The 17,154-nt window shown below is 47.2% G+C and overlaps 2 protein-coding genes across 3 annotated transcripts; one reads left to right on the top strand and one right to left on the bottom strand.

The window, feature by feature from the left end:
• Positions 1-3,579: 3,579 nt before the first annotated feature.
• On the bottom strand, positions 3,580-8,464 carry med18 (mediator of RNA polymerase II transcription, subunit 18 homolog (yeast)). Of its 2 annotated transcripts, none has more exons than XM_079735183.1 (3): positions 8,432-8,464; positions 6,636-6,710; positions 3,580-4,486 (listed from the first exon to the last, which is right to left on the bottom strand). In XM_079735183.1, the coding sequence occupies exons 2-3, from the start codon at positions 6,706-6,708 to the stop codon at positions 3,930-3,932; spliced, it is 630 nt and encodes a 209-aa protein (XP_079591309.1). In that variant the 5' UTR covers positions 6,709-6,710; positions 8,432-8,464; the 3' UTR covers positions 3,580-3,929. The 2 variants fall into 2 exon arrangements, with proteins under 2 accessions (XP_079591309.1, XP_079591308.1); XM_079735182.1 differs by having other exon boundaries at positions 8,373-8,462.
• Positions 8,465-9,917: 1,453 nt separating this feature from the next.
• LOC307076091 (putative selection and upkeep of intraepithelial T-cells protein 1 homolog) lies at positions 9,918-15,206 on the top strand. The gene is made up of 5 exons (XM_079736957.1): positions 9,918-10,303; positions 10,831-11,163; positions 11,244-11,531; positions 13,067-13,163; positions 13,248-15,206. Exons 1-5 carry the CDS (start codon positions 10,258-10,260, stop codon positions 13,339-13,341), a joined length of 858 nt encoding a protein of 285 aa, XP_079593083.1. The 5' UTR covers positions 9,918-10,257; the 3' UTR covers positions 13,342-15,206.
• The last annotated feature ends 1,948 nt before the right edge of the window (positions 15,207-17,154 follow it).

Here is a 17,154-nt window from a genome sequence, read left to right as displayed (position 1 = left end):
CTAGTCTCTGGTCTCCTGGTCTCTAGTCCCTAGTCTCTGGTCCTCAGTCCTAGTCTCTTGTCCCTAGTCTCTGGTCTCCTAGTCTCTGGTCTCCTGGTCTCTAGTCTCTGGTCCTCAGTCCTCCTCTGGTCCTGAGTCCTAGTCTCTAGTCTCTGGTTTCTGGTCTCTAGTCCCCAGTCCTAGACCCTTGTCTCTGGTCCTCAGTCCTAGTCTCTTGTCCTAGTTCCTAGTCTCTGGTCTCCTGGTCTCTAGTCCCTAGTCTCTGGTCCTCAGTCCTAGTCTCTGGTCTCTATTCCTCAGTCCTGGTCTCTTGTCCCTAGGCTCTGGTCTCCTGGTCCCTTGTCCCTAGTCTCTGGTCTCCTGGTCTCTTGTCCCTAGGCTCTGGTCTCCTGGTCCCTTGTCCCTAGTCTCTGGTCTCCTGGTCTCTTGTCCCTAGGCTCTGGTCTCCTGGTCCCTTGTCCCTAGTCTCTGGTCTCCGGGTCTCTTGTCCCTAGGCTCTGGTCTCCTGGTCTCTTGTCCCTAGGCTCTGGTCCTCAAGGCCCGCCCGCCACTCCGGGCCTCATACCAGACATTCCGGAGGCCGCGCGGGATTGCCTGCCGGATCCCTGCGGCCGGCCCTGGAACGCCGCGGCGTTCCGCGCAGCCGCAGGACCCCGCCCGCCAGCGGAGGACCGGAGCAACAACAAGACCCGGCAGCAGCGGCCCGCTGTCACCCAGCGCTCTGGCAGCACCGCGGAATCTGATTCACATCGCAGAGGAATGCTTCCCCCCCCCCCTCCTCCAACCTCTTTGACTCATGCGAGAGGAGGCACCACCCCTTTCTCCCTGGGCCCCCACCCACCACCAACACCACCACCACCAGCCATATCCTCCGCTGTGGCCCAGAGGAGCACAACGTTTCCCCGGACCCAGGGCCGGCCTTGTGGTTCCCTCAGGCACCGCCCACATCCCGGCCCCCCCAGTGAGGGAGGTGGGGGGGGAACCACAAGGGGGCAGACCCCTGGGTCTCCCTCTGGGGAGAAGCCCCGCCCACACAATCCTTTAACCAGCATAGGGTCCCTCGACGACAGCGGAAGCAGGAGGGATCCCGTCCAGGAGCTGTGAGCTCACCCCGAGTGGGCAAGGCCAGAAGTCACTTCAACCGTTCGTGGCATCGGTTGCTTAATGTAATAATTAATGCGTCTGCTAAATGTAAATGTAAATGAAACGCTGAAGTCAAACCTTAAAAAAGTCAAACCACAACAGCAACCGGAGAATCTGGGTTTGCAAACGTGGTTTACTCAGTGTCACAGGCCCTGATGGGCTTAACCTGTGCTCGATGCCCGGCTACACTGCTCTTTGTCAACCGTTCTGTGGGGAAAAACACAACCTTCAATAACTCAGACCACTTACGATAGTCTTTTTACGGATGCTGGCGTTTTTTGTGTGTTAAAACAACCACAGAACTCTAATAGTGATTAAATAACAGCCTATGATAGCTGTATACAACGTTTCCACCATGGTACCTTTACATGGCAGTACCTCAAAGTGACACAGCACTACTGCCCACAGGCCTGCTCTGCTTTCAGTCTTTAGCAATAAAGGGTTTAGCGCAATAAATCCATCAGCTGCTCGGTTCAACACGTCTTCATAGACACCTCACTATCAGCCAGGCCAGTGGGCTCAAAACTGTGGTCCGAGAGTCATATGTGGGCAGCAGCAGGGGTCCAGGTGGATTGTTAATGATTTTTGATTGCTTTTTCACTGCATAACATTGGCCCTCCTCCACAGAGTTGGTCAGTATCTTATCCTAGCTATCTTTGTTGGGTACGGGGAAAGGGTTAACCTAGCGATTATGCTTGGCACTTGTTTCTATAAACATCTTTACTGTACGACAGCAATATATTTTTTTCGCTTTCTTATGACAAACGTACTATTGTAAGTCGCTTTGGATAAAAGCGTCTGCCAAATGCCCTAAATGTAAATGGAAGAGTTAGGAAAGCCCAGCGTTAGAAATCACACATTCAACAACATTCGACGAGAGAAGCTATCCTTTCACATCAAAAATCCTCACGTCGGGTCTGTAAACAAAAAGGGCCTCCGCGTCTCTCTGTGATGAGACCGCTCTGTACACGGCGGAGGAGGGGCTAACAGGACGCTGGCGACCGCTCCGATCTCCCGGCAGGAGGCTGGATCAGTTCCAGGAGGACGGCTGCTAAACAAGAGTTCAGACGGGAGGAAGGAGCCTGCGTGTGTCGGATCCACATTAGCGCCACTCTGGAGCTGAGAGACACACTCCCTCCCTCTCCTCCCGAGTGGCACCCAGCCGTCGTTTTGACGGTCGCAGTAAATCGTCCAGCATTCCCATCCGCGGGCCTTCTCCTGCTCTGGGCGTCACAATATCTTATCCTCTATGTTCATATTTGACTATTTAGTACACGCTTTTATCCACATCTGCTAGTGGACGGACGGCATTAAGGAGCAGGTTGGAGTTCGCTGTCCACCCCAAATTAAACATCCCTTTATTAAAGACATTGCCCATGGGCGCCCTTCCGAGAGGCTTTCAACTCTTTTCAATATGAGCGTTGTTACGTCGTCACCTTCGCACTCTCCTAGTCCGGATGAACAACCGATCAATGCGTGGTGGGTAATCCTGTCCTCAACCGCCAATTACCCACCCTCCGCGGGAGACCTCGACGATGACCCTCAGCATCACCCAGCAGATCTCCTGCGCTCGCATCATGTTGCTTTTTTTTAATTATTTACCGGATGCGAGTTACACGGTAACCCGTAATGTATCACTTTAGATTGGCCGAGCCGCCGGGGGATATGTAAGGAGTTCGGACGAGGCCGGAGTACACAGGTACGCTGGGCGCTGTTTTAGCGCTCAGTCTCCGGTTGCCGTGGGACACTAATGGGTTAACGGCGGAAAGAGGTAGAAACGGGGGACATAAATGCTTTTGTGAGAGGAAGAAAGGAAGGCTTTCACACAGGTCTATGTCTCATTAAGCAATTGAGAAAGCTAATTAGAGTAGGAGGAAGAAATGTGCATATCTCACGGCTAATTATTTCCATGACAACCGCACCGCACGTGGCGATGATGTGGGGCTGGCAGCTGAGCCGGATACCTCGGTGTCGGGAAGAGCAGGGGCGCCCCCTTGTGGACACCTCGGTTTCTGCTCGATTTAAATAACTTGGAAGTCAGAAGGTCACGCTACGTATTGACCATAATAACAGACAAGTGAAAACATATATTAGGTCTATTTTTTATTAACTTGTAAAAAAAAAAAAATCGTTAGAAAATTCGAGAACGAACGCACACACAAGTTTCTTCAGAAAAGAAAATCGTATTGTCTCTTCAAGGGCCATGGCATAGTCACCATGGTAACAGTGATGCATTTCATCCACATTCTACTAGGATGTGTGTTTCCAGCCTGTTTTGGGGGAAAGTAAAGCATTGGACATTTGAACGATTAAATGCCATGATATTATATAAAGGGAATAGACAAACTAATGCAATATCTTCTCCCCCTTTAATAATCCCTGAACTTGTACAGGGGTGTAGGGAAAAACTGACATATACTAGTAATAAAATCGATAGAGATGGATGAATCGTTTATTATGAATCTGTAAGAGACAATAAACGGGGGTCTTATGCAAGATTCTAACTGGCTTCCCACTCTGTGCGAGTGAACTCAGAACGTTACTTCAGTTATCAACGCAGGGTAACCACAGCTAGCGGTAGAAACAACAAACAGATCCCAAAGTCCAGTTCGTCCCCGGACGCACCAAGACGCCGGCGCCCCGCCACGGACCAATCCAAAGGTCCGAACTCCGGTCCGAACTCCAACCAATCGAGACCGCCGTGGCACCCAGAACCAGCCCCACCCCCTCAGAAGGCCAGAGCCAATCCCAGAGCGCCCAGGCAGGGACAGCACTGGCCCCCGCCCTCAGTGCCTCTGCTTGCTGGGGTCGATCTTCTCCAGGTGCACAAGGGGCTTCAGCTGCTCGGCGAAGCTACGCATATCCTCCGACACCGTGTCCTGGCCGGCCGCCGCCAGCACGCTGAGCTCCACCAGGTAGGACAGCGAGAGGCGCTCCGTGTTCTCCGTGTTGCCCGGCACCAGCACGCGCGACAGCTTGCTCACCACCACCTTCAGCGCACCGCGGCGGAACACGTGGCCGTGGGCCACGAACTCGTGGTCCATGCGGAACCCCATCTCGTTCAGGACGTCGGGCAGGCTGTGCGACGCCGACACGTCCAGGCAGTTGCGGACCAGCGCGTGCCGGCTCTTGTCGCCCACCTCGGGCTGGCCCAGGTAGCGCAGGTGCCAGGGCGCGGCGGGGTGCGACAGGGAGTGGCGCGCCCGCAGGATGAAGGGGTTGCCCTGCTGGCCCTTCAGCAGGTAGACCAGCTCGTGGTCCGTGAAGGTCTCCGGCTCCATGTTGTCGCACAATCCTCGGAGCCGGTGCAGGAGGCTCTCCAGGGCCTGGTCCAGGACGCTGCCTGGGGGCGGAGGGGGGGAAAACAGTTCACTTCCGTTCAGTTCATTTTAGTCATTGTTACAGGAGGACAACGAAGTGTTGTTGGAGCAAAACACAGACATGGCATATCGTTTTAGTTGTCCACCCATTTATACATCATTTAAACCTCAATGAATCAATCACCCATTACTATACACATAATAACTCCCCATAAATACCCCATAGACTCCCCATAAACACCCCATAGAAAAACCCAGAAAGGGTTGAAACCAGTAAAGTGCTTAGTGCAATAAATAGATGCATCTGACGGGGGTAGGGTTCATGGAGTGTTTTGCGGCAATGCAAACTCCAGGTCACACCTATGGAGGTGTATGGACAGAGTCAATTATGTCACAGAGGGGTGTCCAGTGGGGAGTGGGGGGCAGACTGTCCCTTTAGCAGCCTGACTGCAACCGTAAGCCTATCCCGTTAGAGGGCTTCTAGTTTCCCCACCACGGGTTCTGCTGTGATGGGCCATTAAGAGGCGGTTTGAAATGGATCCACTGGTGACATCACAAGTGGGAGACCCCGCCCCCATGAGTGACAAGGGAGTGAACGTATCAGATGCCGCCTTCAAAACACGAGTTTCGGCGGTTCGGACCTTAAGCTCAGAGGAAAGTGCTTTGGACACTCTGCTGGGTCGGAGTCTTCGCTCTGAGTTTCGTGCGGAAGTGGAGCTACCGAGTCCTCCGAGATCACGCCACAACAATGGCCGCCCATTTCATTGATGGACTGAAGTGAACTTGCAGAAAGCACTAAGAGGCAAACTTAACACCCGCTCTCACATTTGCATTACGAAACATTATGGCTTACAATTATAAACATCACCTGATAAATTCTCGCTCATGTTCAACCACCGCAGGCAGTTCTAATAACTGATTCAGCAAAGAAGTCCCTGCGGGCATTCATACTTGTTGTTGTTATGAAGTCTAGTCTCACGAACGATCCGTTTTATGTCATAGCCTACAAACTTCTGAGGGGCGTTCCCTGAACAGTCTTATTTCAGAAGAAGGGAAGGTTTACATAAAGACACGTAAGAGCTTCCGAACCTCCGAGCTGTTTTGAAGGCGGCAAGGGGCTGATACGTTCACTCCCTTGTCACTCATGGGGGCGGGCTCTCCCACTTGTAATGTCACCTCTATTCAACCATCATCTGACAGGTAGATCAGGGGCTCTTTGAATAGATGATACAATTTTACTACTATACATGGTATTGGTAAGATAAGTAGTATGATACAATATTAGTACTAGACATGGTATTGGTAAGATAAGTAGTATGATACAATAAATTAATTCATTCATTCATTATATTTATATAGCGCTTCTGGAAACTCAAAGACGCTTCACAGTGAAGGGGGGATCTCACTAACCACCACCAGTGTGTAGCACCGACTGGGTTGATGCACGGCAGCCAATCTGCGCCAGAACGCTCACCACACACCAGCTTGAGGTGGAGAGTGAGGGAGTTAATGAGTCAGCCAATTATACAGGAAGATGATTAGGGGGCCAGATTGAATGGGCCTGGTTGGGCCAGGACACCGGGGAAACCCCTACTGGTTGCGATAAGTGCCCTGGGATCTTTTGTGACCTCAGTGAGTCAGGACCTCGGTTTTACGTCTCCTCCGACGGACGGCGCCTTCCACAGCACAGTTTGCCCGTCACTGCACTGGGGCATCGGGGCCTTCCACAGCACAGTGTCCCCGTCACTGCACTGGGGCATCGGGATTGATGTAAAGGCCAGAGGGAAGAGTGCCACCTACTGGCCAAGACCCGACACCACTTCCAGCAGCAACTCAAGTGTTCCCAGTTGGTCTCCCATCCAATACTAACCAAGCCCACACCTGCTTAGCTCCAGAGATTCAGCTAAGGCAGGGCTGCCATTGGTCTGGCTGCTGACCATATCAGTACTATACATTGTATTGGTAAGATAAGTAGACTGATATAGTATTAGTACTAGACATGGTATTGGTAAGATAAGTAGTCCGATACACTATTAGAGTCAGACTTTTTTGGTGTGATTCTAGCTACACAATTCAGAAACATCACACCACAAAATACCAAACATAACCCTAGATCCAGATTCCTCTGCGCCTCCCTGGGGTGTATACAGGTGGTCGTGCCGGTGACGTTACCTTGCAGCAGATACTCCATCATGTTGATGGAGCCCCCGGTGACGGGCATGACGCTGACCGGAGGAGCCTCCATCTCTGGGGGGACACACCAGTCACAACAGTTAATAATAATGTTAATAATAATAATAATAATAATGAATTTTATTCATGGTCGCCTTTCTTGACACTCAAGGTCACCATACGAAATCAAACATAAGAGCAAGCAAAAAAAAGAAAAAGAAAATACATAATTAAACGTGTACAAGAGAAAAGAGGGGGGTCATTCTAGCCCCAAGATGCAACTGCCTTAAAGGGAGTAGGCTTGTGTGAATAGATAAGTTTCCAGGTGAGATTTGAAAGTGATAATGTTCACTATAACCTCATTATGCCCACGTCAAATCTACGTTATTCGTATCGCTCTTAATCACAGTTATGCTTATAGTCTCCAAGGGCTTCACAGCCCCTATACATTCACATTTACATTCAGGGCGTTTAGCAGATGCTTTTATCCAAATACACTTACAATAAGTACATTTGTCAGAGAAAAGAGAAACAGCAGTATATCTCTGTCTGTACAGTAAGGATGTCCACAGAACCAAGTGCCAAGCACTAGCAATCACTAGGTTAACCCATTCCCCGTATACAACAGAGATAGCTAGGATAAGATGCTACACAATGCTAAGTTCTATTTTTAAGTGCCAGGAGGTACAATATACATTAAGTGTGCAAGAGACGGTGGGGGGTTAAGGGGGGAGGCTATGCAGAGTCTAGGTGAACTCTGAACTCTGAATTCCCTACCGATGTCAGGACCGCAGAGTCGCTCACCAGCTTCCGCAAAAGACTCAAAACTCACCTGTTCAGAGTTCACCTCCACTCTGCATAGAAACCAATGCACAGCCACCATTGAATGTTGTACGTCCTGGCACTTGTACAAGGTACTTAATTGTGTAGCATCTACAGTAGCTGCTATCGCTGCTTTACACGGGGAATGGGTTAGCCTAACGATTGTAATACTTGCACTTGGTTCTATGAACGTCTTTACTGTACCGACGGCGATATATTGTTTCACTTCTTATGACAAATGTACTTATTGTAACAAATGCACTTATTGTAAGTCGCTTTGGATAAAAGCGTCTGCTAAATGCCCTAAATGTAAATGTAAATGAACAAGTGAGTATTGAGTCTTCGGCAGAAGCTGTTGACCTTAAGAACCGCCCAAGGAGAGTGGTCCCTCCTCCCTGTGATGAGGCCGTTTCCTTACATCTCGCGTGTGTTTACTAAAACTATGATAGCAGTCACATCCGGGCCGACCACAAGTCACCTAGTTACCAATCAATCAACCAATGGGAGCCCTGGCTCTGTGTATTGCGATACAAACACCACAATAGACCTTGTGAAGGCATACACACACACACACACACACACACACACACACACACACACACACACACACACACACACACACACACACTCATTAAAAAAACACAAAGGCTCATCTTCGTGTTGAAGACTGGTAGACTATAGGAAGTTGATCAGCAGACGCTGGTTTATTCCCGATAGATTAGTTTGCTATGAGCTAACAAGCTAGCCAGGTAAACACCACAGGAAACACTGCAGTCAGGCTCCGTTAGCAGCGGCTAAGCTAACTGCACCCGTACTTTAAAGTGTCTCCCCCGCTGAGTTAGCAATGATAGCACTGTTAGCTTTCACTCCATGAATCTCCCGTGGGCTCTCGTCTGTATTTAATGTGTTGAATACCTGTTAGTACACCGCGATGTTGAGCTGAGCTGTGGGGAGGATAACCCTAATGGACGTACCGTGGGGCACACCGCTGCAACCCGGCTGAGAGGTCCGCCTGTCGAGAGTGTTGCCAGATTGGGCCAGATTTCCCGCCAAACACAGCCTATACAGTATATAGGGCAGTGGTTGTCAGACTTTCTCCCCGGTAAGATATTTTTTCAGCTGAGTACCTCCTTCACCCACACATTTATTTATTTAAATGTAAAATACAAATTTGCAAATACTCACAGTTTAATGCGAGAAGTGATCAAAATTTAGGAAATTATAGAGATGTGAGGTCCAGAACTTTAGTGGAGCTAATTTACTGCATTTCTCTACCCGCAAAATTCATACCAAAATGACACCTACAACCACAACCCAAGCTATACACTACACATCAAACTCTTTATTTATAATTAAATAGATACAGAGGGACTACTGTATTTAAATTACCTTGTTTTAAGTGAGGTGCGCATGGGCATGGTTGAGTAGTTGTCTTACGGATTGCTTATATAGGCTAACTGACAAGCAGGCGCAGCAACAGCATTTTGGAGATCTGCTGGATATCGAGACATGGTAACTGGGAAGCATCTAGACAAGAGAGACTGACTTCAAGGCTGTATTATGGTTACCAGAGTTTTCGCGCGCATTGCGCGGGCTCAACCTCTAATTGTAATTAACAGGGGTAATTCTTCAATGGAAAGTGTAGTATACTATGCATGCAAATCAATTATTGAATAGCTTTTACTGTTATTCAGGGCTGATAAGTGCATTGAATTTTTAAAATGCAAGGCAACTACTATTGGTTAGTTGAATATAATATTAATCATTGAGATTAAACATCTCTTCCAGTGTCCTGGCCAAGACAAGCAACAGTAGCCTACAGTCACACATAGCATACACACAAAACATAAGAAAAATAAAACAACAGTCCGCAGGGGGGAAGGGGCACATTAATATCGCAAGACATCTTGGGAGGCTCAAGGAGAGGTGTAATATTAAGTTTGAGCCACAAAGTGTAAAGACACAAAGACTCAACAGACATAATTCACCACCTACTGTGTTATTGACAATTTTCGTTTTGTTATAGTTGACAGTCCCGTAGGGATTCAGTTAAACGGTGTAGATTAAGGCTGGGTCATTGTGGGCTAAATCACTTTTTATTTATTGTAGGAAAGCGTGTGTCTGGTTTATGCGATTGTGGGAGTTCTGAGACAGTAAAACATGTTTTTCTGGAGTGTAGAAAATATAGGACGGAAAGACATGCGTTATTTGGTAGACTGTTGGGACTTGGAGTTCAGGCTTTTTCTGTTTTTTCCTTGTTTGGACACTGTGAGAACCACAAATTGACCTCCAAGGCAATTTTGCAATTTCTGCACAATACAGGACTGTATGTAAAAATCGAGTTCAACATCGGACCAGTGGAGGGCAGCAATACGCTAAACAGCGCCTAAACCACTAGAAGAAGCAGAAGAAGCAGAAGCAGAAGCAGAAGCAGAAGCAGAAGAAGCAGAAGAAGAAGCAGAAGAAGAAGAAGACGCGGGATAAGAGTGACTCTGAGGGGAATGAATGAGCCCGGTGTTGTGTAGTGTGCAAGGTGAAGTAATGTTAGCGATACAACCACTCGTTATTACAGAGTAGTCATATGCGGTGACACTTTGGTTCCTAGTAACGCGGTTGCGTGTAGGTCTTCGTTTTATTTTGTTAGTGCGTGGATTGCGAGGGAAGACGCTGTTCTACTGCTTTTCCTGTCCGAACGTCGAGGAAGGTTGCCTTTGCTACCTCTGCTGCTGCTGACATCAGTTTGTGCTCGTGGGCTTTATCTCCAGTCTCCGCCCGCTGCTACTGAGGCTCTTCTGGGCTCATGACAGTCCTCCTTCTCCTGTTGATATCCCCCACTCTACTCCAAGGTACTGCATCCCTTCTTACACATTTTGATACTGAGGCGGTTTCATCACGACAAAATTTTAGTACTAGACCCGGAGAGGAGTGTACATGACATGTTACTAGACCCGGAGAGGAGTGTACGTGACATGTTACTAGACCCGGAGAGGAGTGTACATGACATGTTACTAGACCCGGAGAGGAGTGTACGTGACATGTTACTAGACCCGGAGAGGAGTGTACATGACATGTTACTAGACCCGGAGAGGAGTGTACATGACATGTTACTAGACCCAGAGAGGAGTGTACACGTCATGTGAGTAGAGTCAGAGGAGTGAACGTACATTTTAGATAAAAAGTGTTTTAATGGATTTCATGGTAGTCTTATGGATTGATCCTGGTCCAAATCTCCACTCGTAACGACGTAGTATAGGATGTAAATATTGACTCAAATTGCCCTCTACATGTCTATGGGCAGTTTGGGTTAGTCATGTCAATCAAACAACAAACCCAGTCATGAGTGACATCATGATTCTGTTTCTCTGTAATGTAGGTGAACTTCTCACTACGACGGCGCTGGTCGGGGAGGACGTCACTCTGTCGTACAGCCCGGAGCTGTCCACAGACCTGACTGAGACGCCAGTGAAATGCTACACGGACAAAATGCTCAGAACAAATGACTTTGTCTTTAAGAAGGACAAACCTCCCAAGGACAATTCTAAACTACTGAGTCCCGCGTACAGAGGGCGAACGAGGCTGTCAGACGAAGACCTGAAGAGAGGAATCATCTCCCTCACACTGTACAACGTCACACGGGCCGATGAAGGGAACTACAACTTCCTGTTGCCCTCCAAGATACTGGAGTACACCATCCAGCTTCTCATAGGTGAGAGAGAGAGAATATTCTAATGTTAGGTAACAATCCTTAGTTCCTAAAGTACTGACCATAACCTGCCCTACCCCCAGGAGCTGTGTCCTCCGCCAACATCTCCCTGGAGGTACGCCCCGACTACAGCGGTCTGGTGCTGAGGTGTGAGTCCGTGGGCTGGTACCCCCGCCCACAGCTCTCCTGGTGGACCGATGGAGGCCTCCGTCTGCCTGCTGTCACCCTGAACACCACCTGGGACCCCAGGGGCCTCTACACCATCAGCAGCACCGTGGAGGTGGAGAGGGGCCAGGGAGCCAGGAACTACACCTGTAGAGTTCACCAGGAACGGTTCGACCAGACCAGGGAGAAGGAGATAGCCCTTCGTGGTACGTCCTGTCAAGTCGTGGGATGAGCTCACTGAGGCTGTTAAACACGGGCCTGGCAAAGGGATGTGAGGGTGTGAGGGTTTACTCACACTAGGCCATCTGTACCGTGCCAAAGTCAGTTTCACACCTGTACCGTGCTCAAGTCTAGATCGTTTGGCTAGTGTGAGCACGCCAACCGTACTCAAGTCCACCTCCATTCCGTGGCCTGAGCACACTTGGGAGAGGTGTGCTCAGGCCACGGTACAGATGCTAATGAGCCGACACGCGCACACGCATGGCTACGCAACCTGAGCTGGATGACGTATAGTCCATGCGACCCTTCTTTCCCTTTAAACAATAAACATGGCGGCAAGCGGTTCACGTTGGTGCGATAGTAAAGTTGAGTTTTTGATAAAAAATCCCCAGTTCGTCACGGCGCGGGCTTTCTTGGTTCACTGGAGAAGGCGGGGCTGCGCACAGAGTCTAGACCTCTGTAGAATAATTTGCATACTCCCGAATGTTTTTATTTTTTATGAATGAAGACACCCGCATGCAAGAAGAAGTTCACGTCTGAGTCTAGGCTACAATCGTGACAAGTGCGTATTTACAAGTGCAAAAACGCCAACATATTCTTTATTTTGCTGACCACTTGTTTTTTACCCCAACAAAAGCCTCGTAAGGACAGTTCCTCTGCGTCTCTCTCGTAAATCGCACCATCTTTAAACATCTTTGTTTACTACGACTGCACCACCTTCTCTCACAGCTCAGCAGCTCAGGGATTTAACTTTCTCTCGAGTTAGAAGTCAACTGCTCATGATCATATCGCTGCGTTGTCTCTGTGGAGACAGTAAATTGGGGTTCAATTTACCTCGGGCAGTGTAAACGCGCGGACCGTGCCGCGAAAAAGGCGTATCTGAGTAGAACTGCTCCAAATAAGCAACAAAGTCATTAAAGTGTCAACTGTGTGGGGGGGGGGGGGGGGGGGGGGGGGGGTTAGGGTTAGCCAACTCGGAAAAACATGGATGCATGGACGCCTAACTAGAAGAATACAAATGTATTATTATAATAATAGATAAAAAATGTAAATGATCTCGTTCTGAAAAAGAAAATTGTGCACAGTTAGTGAAGTGACTATACATTGCTGTCATCGTAAGAGATTTATTTTATTTTTACAAAGGGAAAAAATATATGTGATTGTTGATAAAAAAAAAGAAGCAAATATTCAGGATTATAGCCGTAGGCTAATTTCCATCCTTAGTCCCTGACTGGAAGATGGTTCCTAAATAAAGCGAAATAAAACTCACCATAATATACAGTAAAACAGACACACTGAGTAAAACATCATAATATACATAATAGACAGGGTTAACAGATCAGCGGTAGTGGACAAAGAATACCCTTCAATAAGAACGAGTGCTATTAGCAGTTACAATACTAGATGCTGTGTTAGTACTCGGTATCGGCCGATACTCAAATTCAGGAATCGGTATTGGTAAAAATGGTATCGTAACATCCCTAGATGTTATTAAGAGACTGTTAATGTTCTTGCCTTGCAGAGGAACAGTTCCCGGTTCTGCCTCATCAAAGAAACCGCTGGGGGTTGTTCGCTGCCCTGCTTTTTCTGTGCCCTTTTATATGTCTTGGGGGTGATCGGTGAGTGCGTTGTACCTCTAGGATGTTTATCATGATATGAAGTGTGTTCCAACTACATGCTGAACGTCACACTGGTCTCTCCAGCCTGCAGAAAGGAAAACTCCAAATCTTCGGACAGAAATTAAGAACCGGCCGTGGCCGTCAAGCTCCTGATCAGGACGCTATCACACATGTATAAGGGTGTTTTTTTTGGCGTCATATTTTGCACTTTTATTACTCCATTATTGTGTTTAATTTAAAGCTAGGGTGGGTAATTTTGGAGAAAACAGCCGTTGAGATTCCGTTGTGTTCTCTCTGGTCCCTCCCTGCCACGCGCTACCTGCCGTAGCTCCTCCCTCCGAACGTCAGTTATGCGCGTTCATGTGAATTCAGTTACATTGATAGGAAGACGAAACACCATTGCAACAACGTTATAACAATACATGGAATATCATATGCTACACTTCCCTCGCTGTGCTTATCTTGGCAGCTGTGTCAAAGTAGCTTTTACACAAACGTGACTCAGACATTATCCACAGTTGCGTTGAGGCCTAGGCGACGTGTGAGCACAATCTCTGTTATTCCGACAGGTTAGTGTGACCATAACTAACACATAAAACGGACCGGAAAAGAACCATCGGCCGATGCAAGACATCCTACGGAACCGTATTGAAACGGTTACATTACAGAACCGTAATGTAACAGTTATCGTGGCTCTGCCTAGTAAAAAAACATACCAGCCGACACTTTACATATTCTTCACAATATACCATGGAGAGATAACACTATTCCTTTCCTGTCTATAAGAAATGTAGCCATCTCAGCGTCCGATTTTACGTTTCTCAGGTCACGTAACGCTCTCCATCGCTCATAAGCCACGCCAACATTTACTTTGGTTTTATTTCGAGCTCTCTCCGCCTCCCTTTTAGTAGCTGTCCTTTCAACAAGTGTCTTTCCTCTTTTTTTCGCTGTCTTAGCGGTGTTAGTTGTTGGTATCCGGGGAATGGGAAATTTAGGGGCCGTTGATGAAGACATTGCTATTCATTTGTTGTCACCGTAGTAGTGCAAAACTGTCAGACTGCTAGGCTCGTGAACGCTTACGCAGGGACGCACAAACGTCGTTGCCAAGGTGAACGGACAGTCCCACAGCCAATAAGAACGGAGAATCAGAGCCTTGCTCTGATTGGTCAAAGTGTACATGAGCGGTGGCAATTTTTGGGGGCGGCACACAGAGGCAGGGGAGAGCAAAGTAATGGGCAGATATTCTCAGAGCACTTCACCTACATATAGCTGCTATTATGACAGTTTTGCCAAATATTACAGTAAAAAAATTACCCACCCTAGCTTTAACTCTAACAATCAATGTGCTATTTGCCAGTGTTATTTATGTAGCGTACCCATTTGAGGTTTTAAAGGTTGTCTCAGCGATTCTAGGCCGAAACATAAATGATCACATTCATCTGATCTTTCCTCACGATCCGCTAGCTGCCCGCCCCATAAGCAGGCCGTCAAAAAATGCATCTCTGTGGGCAGCCTATGCTCCGAGATCGCACACAAAAACAAATGGTACTACCAACCAATCTAAACCAAAATAAATAGTATTCCAACCAATCACCGACATGGGGTGGGTTTTGTGGGGTTTTGCGCTGCGTTCATGATCGTTTTTACCGGATGCACGAAACACGGAAGGGAGAGGCGAGCTGTCTCTGTTTGTTTGGGATCTCGCTTCAAATACCAACAGAAGTGACGTCCCCCAACATCGCTGATACAACCTTTAACCAAGTATGTATGCTATCATGAAGCATAAGTTTACAACGCTACCGAAGACCCCTCTTTCATTATACAATGTTACAATGATTTTTTTGGGGGGATATCGCAATACTTTTTTCCGGCCATCGTGCTATTCTCTTTGCATGCCTGAACATTTCCAGCCACTCTCAAATCCCTGGGTGGCTGTTTTCAGTGTTATGTCAGAAGATTTCTACCTGCTGAGTGCTGCTGTTGGCCCATGTACATAAAACCATTTAGGACCAAACTATGCTAATTTTAACTTACCCTTTTATTTAATGTTCTTGAATATTTTTGCTCTGAACCTAATGCGCCCTTTTAAATCATGTTTTCATCATTAAACAAGTGTCTGTCATTAAACAAGAACTGTTTTAAAGTATATTGTAAAGAGTTTACTGTTTCCAATCTGAATCTGACTTTTTAAAGTTTAGAGTTAGGGTTACCAGCTTGTGCTGCTGGCTGAGGTTACAAACATAGGAGACAAACGGAAGCCTGCTTTCAATGGTCAACACATTCAGTACGTTTGCATGACACTCAAGAAAGTCGAATTATTGGCTTATTCCAACTATGATTGGATTATTAAGATGAATGTTTACACCTTAGTCAGACTATAATCGAATCGAATCGAGTTACTCATAGTCGAATTAACACCTAGATTATTCGATTGTTAGTTGAATTAAGCGTGCATGTAATGGATCGGATCGCATGGAATCGGATTTTGCGTTCCGCGCATGCTCAAGATTTTACCTTGGAGCCGTGATCCGGAAGTATATGGAGACGATAGTCATGTTGTTGTCGCCGTCGGAAAACAAGAGACGGCAAATTATTTAAAAAGGTGCAGATAAGATGGAGGAAGCCGGTGTTGTGCCAATGTAGTTACCCCCTATAAGAAGTGTATCATCATCAACATGCATTCAGTACACGCTACGCTTCTGTAACTGCTACCTTTGCTGCCTTTTTTGATGCCTTTTGGCCAGGACTCCCTTGAAAAAGAGGTTTTTAACCCCAATGGGACTTTCCTGGTTAAATAAAGGTTAAATAAAAAATAAAAATGATGGGTAGATGTTGGTCGAGTTAAAACGATGCACTTGGAAGCGGATGCAGATCTAAGATCTAAAACCGGAATCAGGAGGTGATTATTTTGAACCTCTGCTGTCCAGTGTTAAGATGGAGCCTTTACCCCGGTGCTGTCCAGTGTTAAGATGGAGCCTTTACCCCGGTGCTGTCCAGTGTTAAGATGGAGCCTTCGGCCCGGTGCTGTCCAGTGTTAAGATGGAGCCTTCGGCCCGGTGCTGTCCAGTGTTAAGATGGAGCCTTCGGCCCGGTGCTGTCCAGTGTTAAGATGGAGCCTTCGGCCCGGTGCTGTCCAGTGTTAAGATGGAGCCTTCGGCCCCCTGTAAGGGCTCCTCCAGAGGGCCCCTGCCACAGTAGTCATTACTGAAACTTAGGTTTTCCCTACTGGGCTTACCCAGCTCTGCCTTCCCTGTCTGGGCTTTCCTGATGAGGTCTGAGTGAGAGTCAGAGAGTGAGTGAGAGTCAGAGAGACAAACCCACAAAGAAAAAAAACCGGGACTGATGGTTTGGAAATCGACCACCATAATTAGATGTCAGTTGATGGGCTTCTTTATTTCAGTCCCGTTCAACAGTTTTCCAAGCTGTTAAGTAATAAAGTGTAGCATGCCTCAGCCGGAGGTGATGCATCTGAAGTGAATGCAAGACACCAACTGCTCTGGGTTCTAACACACAGGATCCCACACGCTCACTAAGGATGGCTTTACTCACTGTAGGGCTGGGCGATTGATCGAATTTGTATCGCAATTTCAATTTTAGCGTCAAACGATCACAAAACTAATATCGAGTTTTCGATTATTTTATTTTTATTTATTTTTTTCATTTAATGTTTTATAGAAAGTGCAGAACTGCTGTATACATATCTGTACATCATTTTAGATTCAAACATTTTCTTTTTGACCATTTTGTGTATTTTTTTAAAACGAAATTTCAAAGTTCTCAATTAAAAGTGTTTTTTGGGAGATAAATAAATCCTTTATGTTTTCAAACTCAAAAAGAATTGTTTGAATAATCCTGATTTCAATATTGACCAAAATAATCGTGATTATTTTTTCCATGATCGAGCAGCCCTACCACACAGCATCCAATACAGTTTCCCTCCAGATCAACACACAGCATCCTAAATGGTTGAACTCTAGATGTGTTCACACAC

Source organism: Pollachius pollachius, assembly GCF_949987615.1.
Source record: "Pollachius pollachius genome assembly, chromosome: 1".
Classification (NCBI taxonomy): domain Eukaryota; kingdom Metazoa; phylum Chordata; class Actinopteri; order Gadiformes; family Gadidae; genus Pollachius; species Pollachius pollachius.
Note: the sequence above shows the minus strand (reverse complement) of the source record. Positions and strands in the feature narration are given on the sequence as shown.